This window comes from Strongylocentrotus purpuratus, unplaced genomic scaffold (genome assembly GCF_000002235.5).
Source record: "Strongylocentrotus purpuratus isolate Spur 01 unplaced genomic scaffold, Spur_5.0 spur5_scaffold_12, whole genome shotgun sequence".
NCBI classification, from domain to species: domain Eukaryota; kingdom Metazoa; phylum Echinodermata; class Echinoidea; order Camarodonta; family Strongylocentrotidae; genus Strongylocentrotus; species Strongylocentrotus purpuratus.
This window is the reverse complement of record NW_022145597.1, coordinates 11,124,915-11,151,461: the sequence shown is the minus strand read 5'-3', so window position 1 is coordinate 11,151,461 and position 26,547 is coordinate 11,124,915. Positions and strand designations below refer to the sequence as shown.

The 26,547-nt window shown below is 37.4% G+C and overlaps 1 protein-coding gene across 1 annotated transcript; it reads right to left on the bottom strand.

Annotated features, from left to right (window-relative positions):
* Positions 1-1,597: 1,597 nt before the first annotated feature.
* LOC115922623 (WSC domain-containing protein 1-like) lies at positions 1,598-26,547 on the bottom strand. The gene is made up of 4 exons (XM_030981811.1): positions 26,336-26,547; positions 23,833-24,000; positions 15,863-16,051; positions 1,598-2,061 (listed from the first exon to the last, which is right to left on the bottom strand). The coding sequence occupies exons 1-4, from the start codon at positions 26,532-26,534 to the stop codon at positions 1,679-1,681; spliced, it is 939 nt and encodes a 312-aa protein (XP_030837671.1). The 5' UTR covers positions 26,535-26,547; the 3' UTR covers positions 1,598-1,678.

Genomic DNA, 26,547 nt, shown 5'->3' with positions numbered 1-26,547 from the left:
TGCGTTACCGATATACCAAAACATCTCCCATAGCGGTTACACGTAAACGGGAAATGGAATTCTGAAATCCTACTTTGCAAGTGAAATATGAGCATGATCCCGGCATCTAATCGAAAAAGAAGGCACACTTGTGATAGCTCATTGTCTCAGCTACAACATATCCGAAGCTCAACGAAAACGAAGCTAAACGGAAATTTTGCTCGCGAAAGACAGGAGTGTAGAATCCAGTTTTGAGAAAAAGTCATGTCCCATAGAGAATACACGCAAAATGTGAAAAAATGACATGCCTCCTTTAATCGCAAAAATACACCATGATACTTTTGTCAAAAATAAAAATTGTGAATACTGCATTCGTAGAAAATTGTCTCAGCTAGAACATATCAAAATTTGAAAGAAAATTAATCGATATTTACAGAGATACAATCAATTTTCCAAAAATATGCTGACGTCATAATATGCAAATTGAAATTTTGAGTTTGGAGGCCATTATGATGACGTCATGAGTTAATTGAGGATCAAATGAGGAGTTTCTATCTATTCTAAAGAGTTACAATGAATTTTATATAGGCATGTTTTTGCCCATGTATTGTGGATAAAGATAACGCAAATCCGCGCGTGCTGTCAACTTTGACGGACGCTCATTGCGTTATTAAAAGGTGAACAAGTTATCAAAATGCTTGGAAAAATGTACCAAATATGATGACAGAAAAAAATCGGCGATTCTATGTTGCAAAATGCCAGTACGCGCGAAAACGCGCGCGCATGCGCGTGTGCGTAATTTTTTTTATCAAATGCTCCATATGGCCTAAAACGTATGTAAAAAAAAAAAAAAATTCGCGCGCGTAAACGCGCGGACATACGCGTACGCGCATTTTTGCGTGCATTTTTTGACCTGAAATTGACCGGACGGATATTGATCTTAATCATGGTAAATATGAATGAAAAATTACTTTCCGTTGCTAGTCACGCATCAGTAATAAAACAAAACTATCTTCGTTGGGATCAATAATAATTATGCATAATCATGGCAATGAATGATAACATGTTATAAGATCGTTTTAAGTTGTTTATATACTAAATGAATAGTAGGGGAACTAGTAGTGATCCTTGTGTTACGCCACATGTGATCTCTTCCATGTGAGATTCGCAGCCATTAACAAAATCATATTGGGTAATACCTGTTACCATGGGTGTCGATCCTTACGTAATACCTATTCATCAGGGGGGGGGGGGATGAATGAATAGATAATCCCCCCCCCCATGATGAATAGGTATCAGTTACAGATCGACACCCATGCCTGTTACATAGTTCATGTACCACTCCTTAGCCCTTCCTCTAATACCATAATGAGAAAATTGGTATAAAAGGATCATCATGATTTATCGTGTCAAAAGATGAATGATTATAATAATAATAATAGCCTAATAGTCCACTCCAAATTTTATTAACCGAAACGGAAATTCTTTTTGCCCAATTGATCGTGAGCCCGACAGCCACTGAGCAGCGCCAGATCGACGTTGCTCTATCCCTTATTGTTGAACGCCAAACAAGGTAGCAACAACTCCCATCTTTAAACATCTTTTGGTATGACGCGGCCGGGGTTCGAACCCACGACCTTCCCGGTTGTGAGGCGGACGCTCTACTGACAGAGCCAAGTCAATTAGTGGGTCTTCAACTCTATAAATCACTCGGATATGAACTAAGCGATGACGGTGGTTCCTCTAAACCTTCCAGGTCAATCAAATCGCGATACAAATTCAAAGATGTTTCCACCAAACTTCTGTCTTCCTTTGAGAATGGATCCAAGGTTGTATTCCTCTTTGGTCTATGAAACTGACCCTCTGCATTCGTAACTGCACATGCAAGCCTTTCTTCATCTATGGTTATATGCAAGTATTCAAGGATTCGTCGCAGCTCGTCCTTGAGATGCAGTTTGAGTTGCTCATAATACACGATCAACGTCGACTTGCAGGTGTTGCCCGAATGATGACATTTGGAGATGAAAGCTCTATATAGCTGGAGCCAACTACGAGAGTTTCCGCTGACATATTTACGCCACTCTATAGGAAAGTAGAATTGAATAGTCATAATTATGATTGTAATTTTTATGGAATTATTAATTAACCGTAATAACAAAATAATTTAACTAGCAAAAAGTAGCAGTAGTAGTCGTCGTAGTCGTAAGTGGTAGTAGTCATATGAGTAGAAGTTAATGTTGTGGATGTCGTTGTTGTACGTAGTAGTAGTAGTAGTAGTAGTAGTTGTTGTAGGAGCATTATTAAAGTGGTACTTGCTGTTGTAGTAAATTTAGGAGTTTTACGAGCAGTCGTAGTAGTAGTATTACAACAGTAGTAGTAGTAGTAGTTTTAGGAGCATGTAGTAGTAGTAGTACAATAGTAGTAGTAGTAGTAGTAGTAGTAGTACAATATCGGTAGTAGTAGTATTAGTAGTAGTAGTAGTAGTTTTAGGAGTGGTAGTACAGTAGTAGTAGTAGTAGAAGTACTATAACAGTAGTAGTAATAATAGTTTTAGGAGCAGTAGTAGTAGTAGTACAATAGTAGTAGTAGTAGTAGTAGTAGTAGTTTTAGGAACAGTAAGAGTATTATTAGTAGTACAATAGTAGTAGTAGAAGTAGTATCAGTAGTAGTAGTAGTAGTAGTAGTAGTAGAGGTATTAGTAGTCGTAGTAGTAGTAGCAGTAGTAGCAAGACAGTCGTAGTTGAATGAAAAGTGGCAGTTGTACAGTAGTAGTAGTAGTAGTAGTAGTAGTAGTAGTAGAAGTAGTAGATATTAGATGGGTAGTAGTGGTAAGAATGGAATTACGTGACTCCCTGTAGTGCAGTAGTAGAAGCGATATTAGTAGTAGTAATGGTGGTCGACGTAGTAAAGTAGTAGTAGTAGTACTAGAAGTCGTAGTAAATGTAATAGCAGGAGCAGTTGTATGATACTAGCAGTGGAAGTGGTCGTAGTTAATAGTATACAAATATGCATGCGCACGAGTTCATTATACTATCTATCCGCACTCGAGTTGAGGCTGTGTGTATTTATATTCCACATACAAAGAATCTTGTGCTACGGTTGGTCAAAAATAAAGCATGTGATGAAAGATAGTTCGCCCATCATTGATGGAAGAACAAACGTTTGTTGCACTGTGTAGATAATAGTACTATCTACACAGTGCAACGCACTTTTTAGGTGGTCTGTCGTTTTCGACAGATCACCTATTGTTTTCGTCAGAATTTTCTTTCTTTATTTATTAGGTGGTCTGTTGAAAACAGATCACCTATTGTTTTCGTCAGAATTTTCTTTATTATTATTATTATTTATTTATTTATTCTTTATTTTTATTTATTTCCTACACTTTTTTGTTCATAGGATAACTCAAGATTGGTTATGTTAATTTCTTTCAATTTTGACACAGTGATAGGTCATTGTCATGAGACGTGACAGAAACATTTTCAAGGTCATCAAGTTATCGTGACGTCATCCAGGCGCCATTTTGTGGAATCACATTATCCATCATATCTTCATGATGCATTATCAAAGGTCATTCATATTAATATCATATATACTTCAGGTCAAGGGTCAACAAGTCATGTCATCAAAGGTCACATAAAGGTCATGACGCGCACGTACGCGCGCGTCAAAATTTTAAAATGCTCAAAATCACTAAACTTTTAAACGAGAGTACGAATCAGGTCATTTTAAGCATTTCAAAATTTTCCGTCCGTAAGTGTCCCCGCGCGCGTTGCGCGCGCTCACAACGCGCGGAATAGGTCAAATTCAAATTTTTTACATGTTTTAGATTCCTCTTACCGTAAATGACAATTTACATTAATTTCAGTCACTCTTTACCTTTTATAAGGCCGTGAGCGCGCGTCAAAGTTCAAAATCCGCGCGTGCTGCTATGGGCAATATAATGCAAATTTGATCAAAAACATCCCATTTTAAAAATCAAAATAGCTCTTCAGATAGTCCATTGACCCCAACTTTTATATCATGGTTGGAAAAAGCATGATTTGGAGATATGATTTCATGTCTCATTTGACCCTCAATTAACTCATGACGTCATCATAATGGCCTCCAAACTCAAAATTTTAATTTTCATATTATGACGTCAGCAGATTTTTGGAAAATTTATTGTATCTCTGTGAATGTTGATTATTTTTCTTTCAAATTTTGATATGTTTTACCTGAGAATATTCTCTACAAATGCAGTCGTCGCGATATTTCATTTTGACAAAGGTATCATGGCGTATTTTTGCAATTAAAGGAGGCATGTCAATTTTTCACATTTTGCGTGTATTCTCTATGGGACATGACTTTTTCTCAAAACTGGATTCTACATTCTCGTCTTTCGCGAGCAATATCTCCGTCGTTTTATCTTTGTTTACGCTGAGCTTTGAGTATGTTGTAGCTGAGACAATAAGCTATCACTAGTGTGCCCTTTATTTTTCGATCAGATGCCGAGATGATGCTCATATTTCACTTGCAACGTGGGATTTGAGAATTCCATTTCTCGTTTACGTGTAATCGCTATGGGAAATGTTTTGGTATATCGGTAACGCACTTGACTTCGGACCTCGAGATCCCTGGTTCGAGTCCGGGAGTCTCCAACAATTGTTTTTCTTCTTTTTTTTTCTTTTTTGACTTTTCAATGATCATAAAATTGAAAACAGACCACCTAATTCGTCCCCATGACGAATTAAATGTCTAGTTTATTAGGTGGTCTGTCGTTTTCGACAGATCACCTATTGTTTTCGTCAGAATTTTCTTTCTTTATTTATTTATTTATTTATTTATTAGGTGGTCTGTCAACGACAGATCACCTATTGTTTTCGTCAGAATTTTCTTTCTTTATTTATTTATTTATTTATTATTATTTATTTTTATTTCTCCCCGTTTTTTGTTCATCGGTTAACTCAAGATCGGTTGTGTTAATTTCTTTCAATTTTGACACAGTCATAGGTCATTGTCATGAGACGTGACAGTAACCTTTTCAAGGTCATCAGGTCATCGTGACGTCATCCAGGCGCCATTTTGTGAAATCACGTTATCCATCATATCTTCATGATGCCTAAGCAAAGGTCATTCATATTCAAATCACATATACTTCAGGTCAAGGGTCAACAAGTCATGTCATCAAAGGTCACATAAAGGTCATGACGCGCACGTACGCGCGCGTCAAAATTTTAAAATGCTCAAAATCACTTAACTACTAAAGGTGAGTACGAATCAGGTCATTTGAAGCATTTCAAAAATTTCCATCCGTACTTGTCCCCGCGCGCGGTGCGCGCGCTCACAACGCGCGGAAAAGGTCAAATTCAATTTGTTTACATGATTTAGATTCCTCTTACCATAAATGACAATTTACATTAATTTCAGTTACTCTTGACCTTTCATAAGGCCGTGAGCGCGCGTCAAAGTTCAAATTCCGCGCGTGCTGCTATGGGCAATATAATGTAAATTTGATCAAAAACATGCTACTTTATAAATCGAAATAGCTCTTCAGATAGTCCGTCGACCCTCAATTTTTATATCATGGTTGGAAAGAGCATGAGCTGGAGATATGATTTCATACCACCCTGACTCGTACAAAGTGAAAAAAAATCTTCATATTTGCATCTAAACTAAAGAAAATGTATTTTGTTGATGACGTCATTTTTGTCTTTGTTTAATTGAGATTATCTCGCTTATCGGTAATCGATTTACTCCCAGATTTTGATATGTTGTAGCTGAGCTAATTCTCTACCAGAAATATGTTCTTTATTCTTCATTTAAATGACGTCATCATAGTGAAATATTCGATTAAAGGCGACAATGCATAATTTGTCATATTTGCGTGTTACGTCTATGGGAGGTCACTTTTGTCAAAACATGTATCTGCATGACAATGTGTTTTGACCAGTATCTCGGTTATTATTCAACAGTTTTCTCCCAAATTTTAGTATGTTGTAGCTGAGACTATTTGCTATTTAAATATTTCCTCATTTTTTTCAATCAGATGTCAGGATTATGCTTATGGTCATCATCATCATTAACATTATCGTTTTTATCATCATATAACATTATCATTATCATCATCATCACCTTTACTATCATGATTATCATCATGTTCATCATGATCATCATTGTTTACATGTCTATATAACTTCTCCCATTCTCAAATTTGTCATAAGACATAGACAGACCACCTTATTCGTCTTCGTGACGAATTAAATTCTAGTTATTATTTATTTTTATTTCTCCCCGTTTTTTGTTCATCGGTTAACTCAAGATCGGTTGTGTTAATTTCTTTCAATTTTGACACAGTCATAGGTCATTGTCATGAGACGTGACAGTAACCTTTTCAAGGTCATCAGGTCATCGTGACGTCATCCAGGCGCCATTTTGTGAAATCACGTTATCCATCATATCTTCATGATGCATAAGCAAAGGTCATTCATATTTATATCACATATACTTCAGGTCAAGGGTCAACAAGTCATGTCATCAAAGGTCACATAAAGGTCATGACGCGCACGTACGCGCGCGTCAAAATTTTAAAATGCTCAAAATCACTTAACTATTAAACGAGAGTACGAATCAGGTCATTTTAAGCATTTCAAAATTTTCCGTCCGTACGTGTCACCGCGCGCGGTGTGCGCGCTCACAGCGCGCGGAAAGGGTCAAATTCAAAATGTTTACATGATTTGGATTCCTCTTAACGTAATTGACAATTTACATTACTTTCAGTCACTCTTCATATTTCATAAGGCCGTGAGCGTGCGTCAAAGTTCAAAATCCGCGCGTACTGCTATGGGCAATATAATGCAAATTTGATCAAAAACATGCCATTTTAAAAATCGAAATAGCTCTTCAGATAGTCCGTCGACCCCCAATTTTTATATCATGGTTGGATAAAGCATAAGATGGAGATATAATTTTATACCACCCTGACTCGTACAAAGTGAAATAAAGTCATCATATTGGCATCTAAACTCAAACAAATGTATTTTGTCGATGACGTCATTTTTGTCTTTGTTTAATTGAGATTATGTCACTTATCGGTGATCGATTTTCTCCCAGATTTTGATATGTTGTAGCTGAGATGATTCTCTATCAAAAATATTCATTTATTGTTCATTTAGATGACGTCATCATAGTTAAATATTCAATTAAAGGCGACAATGCATAATTTGTCATATTTGCGTGTTATGTCTATGGGAGGTCACTTTTTTCAAAACATGAATCTGCCTGACAATGTGTTTTGACCAGTGTCTCGGTGGTTATTATTTAAACAGTTTTCAACCAAATCTTAGTATGTTGTAGCTGAGACTATATGCTATCTAAATATTTCCTCATTTTTTCAATCAGATGTCAGGATCATGCTCATACTCATCATCGTCATCATCATCATCAATATCATCATTATCATCATCATCATCATCAATGTCACCATCATCATCATCATCATGATCATCAACATCACCATGATCATGATCATTATCATCATCATCATCATGGTCTGAAGATGATGATCATCAACATCACCATGATCATGATCATTATCATCATCATCATTAACATCGTTTTTATCATCATATAACATTATCATTATCATGATCATCATCACCTTTACTATCATGATCATCATCATGTTCATCATTATCATCATTGTTTACATGTCTATATAACTTCTCCCATTCTCAAATCTATCATAAGACTTAGACAGACCACCTTATTCGTCTTCGTGACGAATTAAATTTCTAGTTATTATTATTATTTATTTTTATTTCTCCCCGTTTTTTGTTCATCGGTTAACTCAAGATCGGTTGTGTTAATTTCTTTCAATTTTGGCACAGTCATAGGTCATTGTCATGAGACGTGACAGTAACCTTTTGAAGGTCATCAGGTCATCATGACGTCATCCAGGCGCCATTTTGTGAAATCACGTTATCCATCATATCTTCATGATGCATAAGCAAAAGTCATTCATATTCATATCACATATACTTCAGGTCAAGGGTCAACAAGTCATGTCATCAAAGGTCACAAAAAGGTCATGACGCGCACGTACGCGCGCGTCAAAATTTTAAAATGCTCAAAATCACTTAACTATTAAAGGTGAGTACGAATCAGGTCATTTTAAGCATTTCAAAATTTTCCGTCCGTAAGTGTCCCCGCGCGCGTTGCGCGCGCTCACGACGCGCGGAAAAGGTCAAATTCATTTTTTTTTACATGATTTAGATTCCTCTTACCGTAAATGACAATTGACATTAATTTCCAGTCACCCTTGACCTTTCATAAGGCCGTGAGCGCGCGTCAAAGTTCAAAATCCGCGCGTGCTGCTATTGGAAATATAATGCAAATTTGATCAAAAACATGACATTTTAAGAATCAAAATAGCTCTTCAGATAATCAATTGATCCCAACTTTTATATCATGGTTGGAAAAACCATGAGTTGGAGATATGATTTCATGTGTAATTTGACCCTCAATTAACTCATGACGTCATCATAATGGCCTCCGAACTCAAAATTTTAATTTGCATATTATGACGTCAGCAGATTTTTGGAAAATTGATTGTATCTCTGTAAATATTGATCAATTTTCTTTCAAATTTTGATATGTTCTACCTGAGAATATTTTCTACAAAAGCAGTCATCACGGTATTTCATTTTGACAATGGTATCATGGCGTATTTTTGCGATTAAAGGAGGCATGTCAATTTTTCACATTTTGCGTGTATTCTCTATGGGACATGACTTTTTCTCAAAACTGGATTCTACATTCTCGTCTTTCGCGAGCCATATCTCCGTCGTTTTATCTTTGTTTACGCTGAGCTTTGAGTGTGTTGTAGCTGAGACAATAAGCTATCACAAGTGTGCCCTTTATTTCTCGATCAGATGCCGGGATCATGCTCATATCTCACATACAAAGTGGGATTTGATAATTCCATTTTCCGTTTACGTGTAATCTCTATGGGAAATGTTTTGGTATATCGGTAACGCACTTGACTTCCGACCTCGAGGTCCCTGGTTCGAGTCCGGGCGTCTCCAACAATTTTTTTTCTTCACTTTTTTTTCTTTTTGACCTTTCACTCTACCATCTCCTTTGAATATTAAAACACGTACAATTGCAAATAATGTAATAAACAACCATATTTACTTTATTATTACCCTATTATCACTAGATCCATTACTTTTGGCGTGTAATCCTTATGGGAGATGACTTTTTCTCAAATCTGGATTCTACATTCTTGTCTTTTGCGAGCAATATCGCTGTTATTTCTGCTTGGTTTTTGTTGATTTTTGAGTATGTTGTAGCTGAGACTATACGCTATCTAAATGTTCTCTAATTTTGTTCAGTCTGATGTCATCGTGGTCTGTTGATGATAATCATCAACATCATCATGATCATCATGATCATCATCATCGTCATCCCCATTACTATCAAGATCATCATCATCATGATCATCATGATGATCATCATTGTTTACATGTCTATATAACTTCTCCCTTTCTCAATATAGTAAATATTATAATCTCTCATAAGACTTGAAGACAGACCACCTAATTCGTCCCCATGACGAATTAAATTTCTAGTTATTATTTATTTTTATTTCTCCCCGTTTTTTGTTCATCGGTTAACTCAAGATCGGTTGTGTTAATTTCTTTCAATTTTGACACAGTCATAGGTCATTGTCATGAGACGTGACAGTTACCTTTTCAAGGTCATCAGGTCATCGTGACGTCATCCAGGCGCCATTTTGTGAAATCACGTTATCCATCATATCTTCATGATGCCTAAGCAAAGGTCATTCATATTCATATCACATATACTTCAGGTCAAGGGTCAACAAGTCATGTCATCAAAGGTCACATAAAGGTCATGACGCTCACGTACGCGCGCGTCAAAATTTTAAAATGCTCAAAATCACTTAACTATTAAACGAGAGTACGAATCAGGTCATTTTAAGCATTTCAAAAATTTCCGTCCGTACTTGTCCCCGCGCGCGGTGCGCGCGCTCACAGCGCGCGGAAAAGGTCAAATTCAATTTGTTTACATGATTTAGATTCCTCTTACCGTAAATGACAATTTACATTAATTTCAGTCACTCATGACCTTTCATAAGGCCGTGAGCGCGCGTCAAAGTTCAGATTCCGCGCGTGCTGCTATGGGCAATATAATGTAAATTTGATCAAAAACATGCTACTTTATAAATGGAAATAGCTCTTCAGATAGTCCGTCGACCCTCAAGTTTTATATCATGGTTGAAAAGAGCATGAGTTGGAAATATGATTTCATACCACCCTGACTCGTACAAAGTGAAATAAAGTCATCATATTGGCATCTAAACTCAAACAAATGTATTTTGTTGATGACGTCATTTTTGTCTTTGTTTAATTGAGATTATCTCACTTATTAGTGATCAATTTTCTCCCAGATTTTGATATGTTGTAGCTGAGATAATTTTCTATCAGAAATATGTTATTTATTTTTCATTTAGATGACATCATTATAGTGAAATATTCGATTAAAGGCGACAATGCATAATTTGTCATATTTGCGTGTTATGTCTATGGGAGGTCACTTTTTTCAAAACATGAATCTGCATGACAAGGTGTTTTGACCAGTATCTCGGTTGTTATTCAACAGTTTTCTCCCAAATTTTAGTATGTTGTAGCTGAGACTATTTGCTATTTAAATATTTCCTCATTTTTTTCAATCAGATGTCAGGATCATGCTTATGGTCATCATCATCATTAACATTATCGTTTTTATCATCATATAACATTATCATTATCATCATCATCACCTTTACTATCATGATTATCATCATGTTCATCATGATCATCATTGTTTACATGTCTATATAACTTCTCCCATTCTCAAATCTGTCATAAGACATCGACAGACCACCTTATTCGTCTTCGTGACGAATTAAATTCTAGTTTGTATACGTTGCGTATACGTACGTGGGCCTACGTAAGTACTGTATGCACTGTACGTGTACTACACCGTTTGCTGGCTGTTAATGGATGATTTGTTCCTCTAACATGACGGAAGAAGTGAAATGTTTCCGATGTAGAATATAAAGCAAATAAGTACCATTGGTGAAGGTGATGGGACAAACTATCACTTCCGAGGCGATCTGGATGTATAACTATCTTTCCGAAGCGAAGCTGAGGAAAGGTAGCGTCAGATCGCCGAGGAAGTGATAGTTTGGCATCGCCCGAAAGCTGTGCAATAAGCCAGTTCACGGTTGCAGTCTGTGCATGAGCAGATAAAGGTCATTGCAGAACAAATTTTGAAATACACGGAGACGAAATACTGGATACGTGCTCATGAATGTTATGTAACATTATTCATTCATGCACATTTAGTGCACTCCATGGTACACAGGTGAAAGTATTCTTTGAAAAGGGGGAACAAAGGCTCTTTATAAAAGCACCTCCATCGCTATAGGAGTGATTATTTCAAAATGTATAAAGTGGGACCTCTTCATGTTTTGAAGATCTGTGGATATTCGGGGTCATTGCAGTAAGGAGCTAACCGTGAACTGGTCTATACACACACCATCAACGAGGGCGTTAGATCGTATATAATAGGGACATTTAGATTGAGTGGACGAGAACACGACGAACGCCGACTGATCATGTGTGTCGACGGACGTACTCAACTGCCCATGTTGACTACAATTAGAAATCTTTTAGATTGCACTCGACGATATACAAGCATGCAGGAAGTAACACTATGAACATGACGGACAAAGAAAGAGGACAACATATACAGTTCCTCATTCTACCCTCAACAATTGCTGTGGTAGACAAAAGAACATCCCTTCACTAATATATAAAAATGTGTAGAACAGGTGAATATGCATGTGACACCTGTTCTACACATTTTTACATAATAGCAGGGAAGGGATGTTCCTTTGTCTACCTAAGGAATTGTATATTTTATGCGCACGCGGCATATACTATTACCGTACTAGATTTAGGAAAATGAGGGTTGACGCATTCTCGATCGCCGACTGAGACGACGTGACGCATGTGCAGTGCCTTAAAATGACGTCACACGTTGCAGTCAAAGCTGTCGACGTGCAAATCTAAATGTCCCTAATGAACGAACGAAAACATGCATCATTTGTTTTATACTGCGCATCATGTAGACGCAATAGAAAAAAGGCGTGCAGTAGTACTGGAAACTATTGCACGCCTTTTCATGAAAAAAAAACGTGCAATTGTATCAGTAAATGAATCACACGTGACCGCGCATGACCAATCATTTGATAAGGATCTGGGAAAGAGTTGCTTAAAAGTAGTTGTTACTTTTGTCGTATAGTAGAAATAGTAGTAGTTTCAGTAGTAAGAAGAAGTAGTAGTGGTAGTAGTATGAGTAGTAGTCCGGGGGCCAGAGGGGGCTACCGTGCACCCCCTATGATCCTACTTCTTGGGTGTCATTTTGTTCATTGGGATCCATTTTATCAGAAAAAAGATGTTCCCAAGAAAAAAACTCATTTGGACAATGTTTTTTTGCCCCTTATTTGAAGATATGTAAAAATGTGTTTTTCGTGTTTTGCACACTTTCTTAGGGTTTGTGAATTATTTGCTTAATATGCAAATATCTGTTTAAAAAACCAGTCAAAATCACCTGAAAGTTGTATTTTGTCTGCTATTATCATGAAATAAGTTTTTTTAACCCCCTAATTTTGTGTAAAATTATTCATTGATATGGTATCTGATGTTTCCCGCAAAATAAATTTAGTCAACTCATGTAGATATTGTTTTTTCCCCTTATTTTGTATATAAACAAATCAATTATTCGTGAATTGTACAGTTTCTTAGGGTTTGTGAATTATGTGCTTACATTTTACCCTGTTTCTCAGCAGATATAAGTCTAATCTCCACCAAATAAACAAACAATCTTTGTAAATCATACAACAATAGGTAGACACAATTATTTTAATATATTTTATTGTCTTCAACTATTAATGACTTCATAAATTTGCATATATTTTAATATGCAAATTCCTGTCTCAAAACCTGTCAAAATAACCTAAAAGTTGTATTTTGTCTGCTATTATCATGAAATAAGTTTCCCAGCCCCCTAATTTGGTGTAAAATTATTCATTGATGTGGTATGTGATGTTTCCCGCAAATTTTGTTCTATATAATGTTCATTCAATTAAAGTTCCTGTTTAAAAAAACAAAAGCTCAACAAGCAGTATTTTAATTACTATTTGGGCTAGCCTGTTAACATCAAACTAAATCAACTACAGTATATTACCACATACAACATTGTTTCCTTTTGTAGTATCAGCCTGAACAGGGGGGGGGGGGATCAGACAAAGCCAACTTATTCAGCAGTTGGTCATTAATCCCATTATATGCTATAATATAGGTTTTTTGTTTATACAAATGAATGAACAAACGTATACGAGGTACAATTTCACGAATTTCAACTAACTTGACACAATGAGCAATTGAAGAAGCATGCATCCTCGTTCTTGAAGACATTTCAAATGTGCCCGGTTATCATCGGGAGTGCTAGCAACTTTTTACCAAGAATCTCAATCGACTGTCAGAGATCTTATCTGATGCCACAGAACCTTCAACATCCCGTCCACCCAGATCGTCAATTGATGGAGTCATCTTCAAACCTGATTGTATCTTTTGTAAAAAAAGAAGGCCCAAAATCAATCAAATTGAAAAGCTCTTGGACAACAGAAAGTACATCAATGTTAGATTTTGGTGGGTAGCAAAATGTTGTAGATGTTCCGAAGAGAGTTGGTAATAAAGACCTACATGTACCTTTGAGAATGCTGGAAGTTGATTTGTTTGCTGCAGAAGCAAGATATCACAAGAGATGTCGGAAGAAATATGTGACGAACTAAGATCCAGATAAATTGAGAAGTAGCAAGTACGACGTAGTCGCTAAACAGAGAAAAATTGAAGTAGCCCACAAGAAAGCATTTACCAGCATATGTAGATTAAATTGTAGATGATGAAATATCAGGTATTTTGGAGTATGCCCAAATCAAATGGAAAGTGCCAATCAACACAATGTGTTTCTTGCACTTTTATGGATGACTCCAAATGAGAGGATATACCTTCATGCACACGCCCAAGTCAAATATTGTTGTGACATAGTCTTAGCCAACCTCGCGGCCTGCTTCTTCTGCAGCTCTCATGCACTCTCGGATTGTATCAAATTCTGTTATGGGATATTTTATTACAGGATAGTAATCTATGGTCGTCACATTTGAAGGCACCTCCCATGTTACTGAGACAAATCCAGCCCAACCTGGAAGCTCTTGACCTGTCTCTCCACTACTTTTTTGGACAAGCATCCACGCAACATCATTTCTGGCACATTGTTTGAATGCTTTATATCGGTTGAAATAGCAAGGTGGAAGAGGACCTTCATATTTAATAGCCAAGGAACGTTCTTTGGTTCATGAACGTGCTACTGAGGGTACTGTGCTATTTTAAGATTCAACTGTCTCATTGTTAGAAATTTCCTGCAGCATAATCCCATTGGCTGTGTCGACAGAGCCAGAACCACTCAAGCTTGAAATGTATTGGTTGAAAAAAACACTATGAACATGACAGACAATGAAAGCGGACAAAATATACAGTTCCTCAAGTAGACAAAGGGACATCCCTTCGGCTTTCATCGAAAGGGTGCGGTGCGGTGCGGCGCGGTGTGGTGTGCTCAACGCACCCATTCGATAAAAGAGGGGGGGGGGGGCCTTTTCTCGAAAGGGTGCGTTGAGAGCGGAGTACCGTTTTAACACACCCTTTCGATGAAAGCGGGGGGGCTTTTCTCGAAAGGGTGCGTCGACTAGTCTTTCGCATCAGTCGTTTAAAATGAGGATCTCTTCTTCTTCTTTTTTTCCTTTTATATTCCTTTCCTCTTTCCCATTCCCTTTCCCTTCTCTCTCTCTCTCTCTCTTTTATTTTTTGGCGGGGGGGGGGGGGCAAGAGCCCTTCGCCCCCATTTCCCTCTTTTTCCTTTCCTTTTATCTTCTCTTTCCCTTTCCCTTTCCCTTCTCTCTCTCTTATTTATTTTTTGGCGGGGGGGGGGGGGCAAGAGTCCTTCGCCCCCCGTTTCCCTCTTCTCTTCTATTCTTCTTTCTTTCCTTTTATCTTCCCTTTCCCTTTCCCTTTTTCCCTTCTCTCTGTCTCCCCCATCAAAGAGACCACTCTGTAATCAAGACCATTCCATTTTATTTAATACATTTTCGATATACTTAAATTGGCAACTATTACCTTCTGTCCGAGATCCTCATTTTAAACGACTGATGCGAAAGACTAGTCGACGCACCCTTTCGAGAAAAGCCCCCCCGCTTTCATCGAAAGGGTGTGTTAAAACGGTACTCCGCTCTCAACGCACCCTTTCGAGAAAAGGCCCCCCTCTTTTATCGAATGGGTGCGTTGAGCACACCACACCGCGCCGCACCGCACCGCACCCTTTCGATGAAAGCCCATCCCTTCACTGCTATTATGTAAACATGTGTAGAACAGGTGTGACATGCATATTCACCTGTTCTACACATTTTTACATAATAGCAGTGAAGGGATGTTCATTTGTCTACCCGAGGAACTGTATATTTTGTCCGCTTTCATTGTCTGTCATGTTCATAGTGAAACTGACAAAAAAAAAACTGACGAAAAACTGACATTTTCACATATCTTCAAATAAGGGGCAAAAAAAACATTGTCCAAATTAGTTTTTTTCTTGGGAAAATTTTTTTTCTGATAAAATGGATCCCAATGAGCAACATGACACCCAAAAAGTAGGATCATAGGGGGGGGGGGGGGGTGCACGGTAGCCCCCTCTGGCCCACGGAATACAGTAGTAGATGAATTACCTTTTGTGTTGAATGTTTCTTCATGGGCATGTCCCGTCTTGCCAGCCTTCCCCCTGTTATACTCAGACACCAATGCTCGATATGGATTGCGTACAAGCAAAATAGCACCGACCGTATCCTTATTGAAAATGTGTGTCTTGATTGTCAGAACCCTGCCTGAAAGGGCTGGTTGCAATTCGCCTATAAAACCTGTAGTGAATATTGGTTAAAAATTATTGGTAAAAATGTGCGAAATTAATGCAAAGCATTCATTTTCATAAACTATTAAGTAGTAGTCTAGTAACGGAATCGCATTTCAAGAGAATATAGGCTTTTAAAAAAAAAACCTCCAGAAGAATGCTTTTTTGGATGGCAAATATGGCGTAGACCTGCAGGAATTTAAAATCATATTTACTAAAATACTCAACTCTTTTATTGCCCAAATGAGGTGTCTCAATTTCCTCAATTATTCTTTGCTCACTACACTTTTTTTTACCTGAAAAATAATTTGACCGATGCCATACTTTGAACATCCACATTTGGTTGATTCGGTTAAGAAAAATTAATAATAATCTGTGGTCTTCATTGATTTTTTTTGCAGTAAAGTTAGATTATTTTCATATGAACAAATTTGACCCACATTCGGCCAAAAGATCAATGAGGCATTTTGTGTACCTCCCACACAGACGACTAACAATCGAGTGCACTAGAGCGTAACACCAAGGTGCCGGACTCGTCGATTTTTATGAAATAGGGGTTTATCGTAGAAAACTGGTGAGAGTGTGAATGTCAACACCGCTGTGCGAGCGTGACTTGTCAACTCTCTCTCTCTGTCCATGTCCATGCTCCGTCTCTCTCTTCCCTCTTCTTCTCCCGAAAAAAAGAAAACAAATCAGGAAATTATATATGTTAGTCTAGTAGATGCAGATGCACATCACAATGCATAAGTCCATTGTAATCCCTCCGACTAAGATGGGCGGGATCACCCTGCAATATGAATACGCGATTCCTTTACTAGCAGATCGACCATGAATATTTAGATCTGCTCATAAAGCGAGTTCAGAGTGCCATTAATTTGCTAAATTTCAGGAAAACTAAAGAATTCAGTGTCTCGTGAAAGATATAATCTAATCCCTACACACCTTTTTTGTAAAAGATCGTCCATAATATCTAAATTCCCTTCAGTAAATTGCTGAAATCAACATAAAATGTGTCTTTTCCATCGCCGCGGAGCTGAGTCAAATGTGGTGGTCGAAATGGTGCGGTTCCGTGTCAGCTCGCCTAATGTCAGCCCGCCCCCTTACAAAGTCGCCCTCAATTGGTCATGTCGCCTCCCGATTTTGTTTGCCGACTTTGGGATTCTTGGTCAGCTCGCCCCCAGTATTTTGGTCAGCTCGCCCCCTAATTTGTTGTTTTAATTTGATGTCTTTTACAAGTTCAAAGTCAAGCCATTTTTAGTTCCTGGCATCTCAGTTCTATGATATTACTAAATATTGAAAATTTTCCTCGAGTTTTCCATTGTAACGCATATTTTCGAGGATATTTGCATCTAAGTTTCCACCAGCTTACGTACTAACACATCGATCACTCTCTCAATATTATTGTCTCCTCTCTGTCAGTGCTGTGCTGCGGAGCGGGGAGACCCTCTTCATGGCTTTCTGGCTAGCGCACTGTCTTGTTACTCTCACTCTTTGTCCCCCCCCCCCTCTCTCTCTTTCTCTCTCTCTCTCTCCTCTCTCTCTCCCTCTATCTCTCCCTATCTCTCTCCCACCCCCTCTCTCTCCCTATTCTCACTCTCCTTCTTTCTCTCTCTCTCTCTCTCTCTCTCACTTTCTCTGGTATAAGTTCTTAAATGAAAGGGTGACATGTGAATGCATTTTTTAATAATGTTACTATAGGGTTAGAATATAGAATTTTACTTTTTTTCAAACTAAATCAGTTTTAATTGTATAAAATCCTGTTTGACTTTTTAATAATTCCCAAGATGATGCACACTATATCGAATATTACAATGGCAAACTTTTACCCATGTTTTTTATGCGAAACTTATCTTATTTGTATGCAATATCATATTCTACATGTATACCTTTTAGTAAATTGGCCCAAATACAAAATGTTCTGCATTTTGCCTACAATGTATAATTTGTTTAAATCATTGTAGCATCTATTCGATTTTATAATTCCTGGATTTGGTTTCTGTTGTTGTCTTTGTTTCTGTTATTGAAGAAAACACCATAACCATAGTAATCATACCCATCTGGCTATGCATTTTCCAACTAAAACATATTCTTTTGAATATCAAAAGTGTATCACTATTCATATATTGTATAAGTTCAGTATATAATTTAATTGCAAATATGGTAATACAATTCAGATTTCTGTATATGTACACTCTAAAAACTGAAATGTTAAATGTAAATTTAAAAGGGCCGAGGAGTGACCACTCTTTTAAAATGTCAGATTGTTTCTTTTAACCTGCTAGATTCGACCTTTATAGTGTTGGATCCAGCATGCATGTTCAAAGTGTTAATCTACCATTTTGAAAGAGTGGTCACTCCTCGGCCCTTTTAAATGGTGATTTAACATTTCAGTTTTCAGAGTGTACCAAGCAATTTGCCAAGGTCGTTGAAGCACAATTATGTACAAAAGAATTGCAATTTTACTACCATTATGCTACCATGCATAATTTTTATGTGTAATTTTACTTTGTCACTGATGTATACTTTGTAAAAGAAACTGATTCGGCTCTCGGGCCGCGAATGTTTTTTAATGAAATAAACCATTTTAAATAAATAAATAAATAAATCGTTCTGGCTGGCTTAGTGACGGAACTTTAAATCCACAGGCTATAGAGATAAGGATTTAATAGATTGGCTTTCTTAGCTTTTCTCAAGTATAATTTGTACACGCAAGCAAATTAGAGCATTTTCAGATCCCTTTTTAATCCCATATAGTTTGTGTTCACTAATTACAAGACCCATACTAGAACGTGTCGTCATGAGATAGTTGTAAAAGTTTAAAAATAGAAATAGAATAGAATGTCTCTACATTGAATTAAAAGTGAGCTATAATTGATATGACTTATATAAGTTTATTATGAAGCAAATAGATCGAAATAAAAGCTTTCGGCGGTAAACCCAAATGAACGAAACGTTATCTAATTTTACTCTCAATTCATTATATATATATATATATATATAAGTGCGTGATTTTGTTTAATGAATATTGTAAGGGACGACCATGCGTGACCAACATGAACATCTGCTCATCTTTTCAAGTATTCGAAAGCACTAGTAGGTTCCAACCTTAACCTGTATAATAATTTGTGTTTATTTTGTGTATAGATGTCACTTTTCTTTTAATCTGTGCACAAATAAAAAGCAATTATTCTTCCAAATACATACCTTATCACTATGTCGCGGCGTTTTTGTCATTCATTATTATAAAGCGCGCGGAGGATAACGCTGAAACAATAATAATAACAAAGAAACATTTTTGATAATTCAAACAATGATGAAGAGTCGGTACAACGAATCGTCTTTTTTGTTCTTTCTCTAATAATTTAATGAAACGTCAAAGCTTCCGCGCTTCATGCGGAAGGGGGGGGGGACTTAATTCAGACAAGGATTAAGAGTTGAAAACCATTCTCTAATAATTTAATGAAACGTCAGCGCGGTAAGGGAAAACTGAATTCAGACAAGGATTAAGAGAAAAATATCATAATAATAAATACAGTACAGACTACGCCAACCCACTCTCCCCCCTCTCTCCCTCTCTCTGTCTATGTCCATCTTCATCTTCCATAATATTGTCTATTCCGCCATTTGCTTGTATCCCGGCATCATCCCTTCCTTGAGATTAATTATTATAACATATTCCTGATAGTATACGTCGGACATTATACTTTAGCGAAAAGATATAATCACACCAAAAGAGAAAAAACTAAAGAACAAAATCAGAGCCGGAAGGGAGTGATTGGAGGAGGAGAGACAAATATCATAACAATGAATACAGTATACAGGCTACGTCCAACTTTCTATCCCTCCCCCCTCTCACATGTTATACCTTATATCTAGTTTAGGGAACGAAATAGAGAACGAGGGGCTGATAATATCGAAATGAGAAGAATATTACTGTAAATTTCTGTTAATTCAAACTGATAAATAAAAATAAAAAATTATTATGCTATATTGACGGTATATACGTCGGATATTATACTTAAGCCAAACGATATAAACAAACAAAAAAGAGAAAAACTAAAGAAAAAATATGAGCTGGGGGGGGGGGGGGGGGGGGAGTCGGTGAGACAATTATCATAATAATAAATACAGTACAGACTACGTCCAACTTTCTATCTCCCGCCACCCCCTCTCTCTCTCCCTCTCTCTCTCTCTATGTCCATCTTCATCTTCCATAATGTTGTCTATTCCGCCATTTGCTTGTATCCCGGCATCATCCCTTCCTTGAGATTAATTATTATAACATATTCCTGATGGTATACGTCGGACATTATACTTTAGCGAAAAGATATAATCACACCAAAAGAGACAAACTAAAGAACAAAATCAGAGCCGGAAGGGAGTGATTGGAGGAGGAGAGACAAATATCATAACAATGAATACAGTACGGTCTATACAGGCTACCCCCCTCTCACATATACCTTTTATTTAGTTTAGGGAATGAAACAGAGAACCAGTGGCTGATAATGTAGAAATGAGAAGAATATTACTGTACAATTATAAAAAGTAAAACCTTTGAATGTAAATCTCTGTTGCATCAAAATAAAATGAAACGTTTATCACATTATACTTTAGCACAAAATAGTTATCTAGAAGAAGGTGGACATCATTATATTAAATGACCTGCTTCTGACCGCTGCGCTAGCGTACTGCCTTTGTACGTAGGGGGCGACTGTGTATACAGGGGGCGACTGTGTATAGGAGGCGACTGTGTATAGGAGGCGACTCGACCACACAATTTGGGGGCGACTACGTTAGGAGGCGACTGCGTATAGGAGGCGACTGCGTATAGGAGGCGACCGGCTTGGGGGCGACCTGACCAGACACCGTCGAAATACGCACGGCTGCGAGCACGGTGTGTAAGCCTCATTGTCCGCTGTGTAAAAACTTCGCTTACGCACAATGCATAAATTACGGAGGTCGATGCGTAAATTTCAGAAAGCTTCTTTTTATTGGATTGAAATTGGCCCTAATTTCTCGACAACCAATCAAATTATGTGTTACATCAGACGGTAGGGGATTACATATCCTCTGTTTTGGCACCCGAGCTGGCCCAAAAACAAGTCGCAGTTACGAGCATTAGCTCCTTGAAGTACACAACCCCAGTGAAAAAAGCGAATTTTCACGTGACCTCCATAGAGAATTCACAAAGTAAATGATTGTTGTCCCCTTTTGAAGACGAAAAGGCCCTAATTTCCAGTGAACAAATCACTTCGAAATTGGTTTCAATGGAAAGAACAGTAATTGAATATGTGATTTCCACCCGAGCTGATGTGAAATCAAAGTTTCTTTTCATTGTAGGAGCATTTCTTTGCACACTTTGCGCATTTTCAAAGAAGATTTCACGTGTTGTAGACCGCGGAGCGAGTCCGCGTTTAGCAGATGCCCGAAATTTGTTCATATGCATCGTGGGACTTTTTTGTTCGGGTCTTGGCCATAATAAAACTAGTCGATGATATCGATAATGTGTTTACCATCACACCCCCTCCCTGTCTAACCTCTGGCAAGGGATATACCCCCATTTACATAAGGCCTAACATAAAAAGACGTTCTATTGCTCTTTGCGACCTACCCCAAAATATTAAATCATTATAAAGGTTTAAGGTTCAAGGTTCATTTTATTTCTTTCTTTCTTTCACAACATTTTTACATATAATAATAGAACAAAAAACAGCATAAGAAAAAACAATTTAAGTGCAATCTTAAGTCGATATATAATCTAAATGAAAGAAAGTGGAGACCTTAGAAAAGCTGGGTTTGTAAGAGCAAGGTCCCCATATAAAATAATCCATCAATGTTTCACTTTTAAAAAATGTTTCACTTTTGAAAAATGTTTCAAAGTTATCAAAAACTGAGAAATATCAGCCCAAAGAGAGAGAGAGAAAAAAAAGAAGAAAAAAATCAGACCGACCCATGATTTGGCACCTAAATGGCAATACAACATCTAGTTTTCTTTTTCATTTACGTCGGTGACAGACTAGTGACAGACAGGCTACGATTGGCCATTGCGAAAGCGTCGTTTAGGTAGATAAGCATTGTGACATCACACGTTCAATCAAAATTAATGCGCAATTAACGCGTCTCATTAAATGCGCGCTAATATAATTGTGCGCGGGTTATGATAGCGCGTTAACCATGAAGCCAAATGTTGACCTTACACTGACCTTTAAAGGGGATTATTTCAACATTGGTGAATTTTGATTTTTGAAAGGATAATTGATGACAGACAGCTAATAAAGAGGATAATTCAAATCCGGATAACTAAAATCCGGATTTTTGGCCTCTGTGTGACACCGCCTGTAATCATTTGAAACAGTTGGAACAAAATTTAAGAAAAGGGCAAGATTTGCAAGTTTGTACACGACACAAAAGTACTTCAGGGATTGTCGAGCGATTTTTGCGATTTTATGCTCATGTACAATTTGGATTTGACAGCTATAAATAAAACGTCAAAAGATGAAATCCAACTGCTACGTATTTTTTAATTGTTTGTTGTTTATTTGTAACCAAATACGTAGCTAATGGCAATACACATACATGATCATGTAGCGTCTAATGATCTAATCAATTGTGCCTAGGATTAATGTTTACCCTTTGCTTAACACCGCGCCCGATTTTTCAATGATCCTTCAGAAGCACCACCCCGGATTTTTGGCCTCTGTGTGACACCGCCTATTAAGTCAAACGTTGACCTTACACTGATCTTAAAGTAAGGGGACTATTTCAAAATTGGTGTCAGACAGAAAATCCTTTGAAAAATCCTTTCAAGGGGGAATTATCTTGATTTGTTAGAGGATTTTTTAAGGGATTTATGAAGGGATAATTGATGACAGACAGCTAATTAAGAGGATAATTCAAATCCGGATAACTAAAATCCGGATATTTGGCCTCTGTGTGACACCGCCTATTAAGTCAAACGTTTACCTTACACTGATCTTAAAGTAAGGGGACTATTTCAAAATTGGTGTCAGACAGAAAAATCCCTTGAAAAATCCTTTCAAGGGAGAATTATCTTGCTTTGTTAGAGGATTTTTGAAGGGATTTTTGAAGGGGTAATTAATGACGGACAGCTAATTAAGAGGATATCTAAAATCTGGATAACTAAAATCCAGTTTTTTAGTGGGCAAACGCGCTATTTAGAACCGTCCGTTATAAAATAAAAAAATGGTCAACCTCATAAATTAAAGAAGACAATATTGGTTTGTATATAAAATATTAGGCTTTGAATATGGGTCTCCCTGAATCACATTGGATTGAGCGTATAAATAGTTCATTTCTCACAATTTCGGGGATCATCACACCACTGTTCTTATGGGCCGAGGGTCTCGTGAACTCTCTGAAACAAGAAAGAGGCCTACGAGACTGAAAAGTTCGCATGAGGTCTGTCTTCTTCAGCTTGAGTTTGCCAAATAAACCATTTGAACTATTCCGATCGCAAATTAGCTAGTTAATTTGCGTCTTCATCAGTCCGCAATTGCAATTGGCGGGATATTTGGTCGAGAAAATCTTGGTCTTGTTTCCAAAATATCCCGGTATTTGGGAAATAGCGGGCTATATAGTAATTTGCGCCCGTCCGAGCTAATTGTGATGAGCGTATCGGTCTGGTGAAGACGCAATTCCGAGCTTCGTGATAATATCCCGGGTCTGAACATGGCAGGTTGTTTGGCAAACTCGAGCTGATGACAACAGGCCTATGGGCTGATTGGGGGGGGGGGGGGGGGGGGGGGGTGGGTAAGTAGTAGTTATTCGTACCTCGGCTACTAAGTATTGTGCTCGTATACACACTTCCTGTGGCATAACCAGTTGCAGTCTCTATGAGATGTCTGACCCACGTATTACCCGACCCGGGAAAGCTAGCCAGCGCTATAGGTGGGAAGGTCCCTTCTGGCATCAGTCGTGTGTCATTGCAGAAAACCAAACCTGCCCGTGTGAAACGATACTTTGCATAAAAAGACAATTATATGCATATTGATATATTTATTAATTTATTTTGTTTTCTTTCAAAAGCAGTGCCACAGAAGGCCTGGTTTACTAGGCAGCCCTGCCATGAACAAAATAATACATTATAAAATATTAAATATAAAAACTACATGGTAACGATAATAACAGCTTTAAAGCGGGACTACACTACTTGTAGCTACTCGCACCCTCTGTATAGTAAACAATGCCTAAGCGGTACCCGTCGGTCCCCCATGGTACCCCTTTTCTTATGTTTGATGAGATAACCACCTGTCAGCGACCAGGTAGAAATGTCAATCCCTCCTGGCCAACACAAACCAAAGATGTGTGGTGATTTATACAAAGCAAAAGGAAAAGAAAAACGAAAGACATTAGAGTAAAATTCGTTAAATGGTTATAAGTTACATATAATAAAATCAAGAGATGGATGGGAAAAGTCTTAGGCTGGTTTTAAAACTTTGTAGGAAGGAGATGTTTGAATGAACATTGAAAGTGAGTTGTACAGTTGTATTGCAAAGTATGAGAAAGAGCCTTTTTCTTTTTTATGTCGTATATTTAGGGTAGGTACAGTCGGTTAGAAAGAACATGTCTAATTGGGGTATATGGGGTTGCTTCGAAATAATGCAATGGACGAAACACTAGAGTATCTTTTTATCGAAATCAATGTTCCGGATAATAAGAATATAATCATGGTATTGTGTATAGACCTCCAAGATCAAATATTTAAACTAAAACATTACGATTAACCAAAAAAACTTACTTTACGAACCAGTTAACTGATTTTCATTCCAAAACAAATTTCGATCGCAATTTCTGGATTATTCATGAATTAAGGATTTTGAATAATGTTACGATGAAAAAGAAATGTAATTTGAAGAAATAGTTGTATTGTTTTTATATTGAATGATATCAAGATAAAAACTAGAACTGCAATCGTATTAGAAAGATATGCATGCTTTGACGCCCATGTTTCCTACGAGACAGACGAAAGAGCGTCTCTTTTACGAATTAGAGGAATGTATTAGAAGTCTGTAGCATCTATGATAGTGGGTTAGGGGGTCAGCAGGACGTGAATCGGGATAGAAGAAAGGAAAAGGAAAGGAAGGAATGGATCACACATTATGACGCGTGCTGTGACCCAAATGGCTTTCCATACTCAGATAATCATGCAGAATATAAAATGGCGTCTAAAATGCCCCTCCCCCTTGACGGATTTTCAAAAAAATCCAGCTTCGAGATGCCCTGCGTTTGGTTACCCAAATATGGTTGCGAAATTTCAAGTAAAAAAGGAACGGAAAGGGGGCGAAAAGCGTTCTGAAAAAGGACGCCGTAGCCAATACATGTTATGATTGTGCTGAAACCCAGTATAGTAGACCAGCTAAGACGCAATTTTGTAATACTTTTGACGGCATATTGGGGGAATGCATGGCATTCATGCGAAAACCCGTGCGTAAATACTAAAGAATAAAAATGGGAAAGGGTGCAACACGCATTTCTTTGTTCAAATTTGAAAGAATGTCCAAAATCATGATTTTAATTTTTTTTGACAAATAGGTATCATCTGAGAAAAAGACCTTTCAATTGATATCATTTTCAATGAATTTGAAGTTACAAACCTGTTTGATATACATTTGAAAGTTGGATATTACACACATAATGTATGGCACGATGAAAAGAATGAAACTTAGTATATGGGGTTATCAAAACTAATCATATTTCAAAGTTTTTAAAACACCATAAAGCTGTTTATTGAAACACTTTTTCTTGATTAAACATATAATATATGTTGTCGTACCACACATAGAAAAGAAATGATCCGATAATGTGATGGATATTACATAATTGTATACTATCCCAAATGAGTTGATGCCCTTTTACACAACAAGTGTTTTAGCCGGGTCAATATAAAGGTTGACCGCTAACTAATTTGATGAAATTTGATGCAAATTCTTTCTCCTACGTCCACCATTGTCCACGTTAATTACGATATTGTGCCTATACTCACTTGTCATTGATTCGCGTTACAATGTTGTTATCTCAGTCCGAATTAAAAGGCGATATTCATACACGTAGATTTAAAGCTAGAGTGTACAAGGAATGTTTCATATTACACTCAGTGCTTGTAGCATTAGAAAATTTCAACTACTGTCTTTTTCCCATTATAAATCTCAAAGTTTGTATGGTTATAAGTTTTGTCTATTCGTTTGTCTGGTCTTGCAATTTTAACGGAAAAACAATTGATTAACAGTACTAACAAACCTATTTTATTATCTATTCGAATACCTGATTGAATTACCTGTCTCTATAGGCTTTGCTGTTGTGTGTCGTGTTATAATCTGGTGGTCGGGTTCAATTTTAAACGGAGTCAGCCTATCTCCCAAGTGTCGGACTCTACTTCGAACGCCATCTTCGCCGATGCTGGAAATGTAATATGTCGTTAGTCCCCACAATACAACCAGAAGTAAAGTGAGCATCTTATTCAAGGAGTATCCCATGGTTATTCTTAGG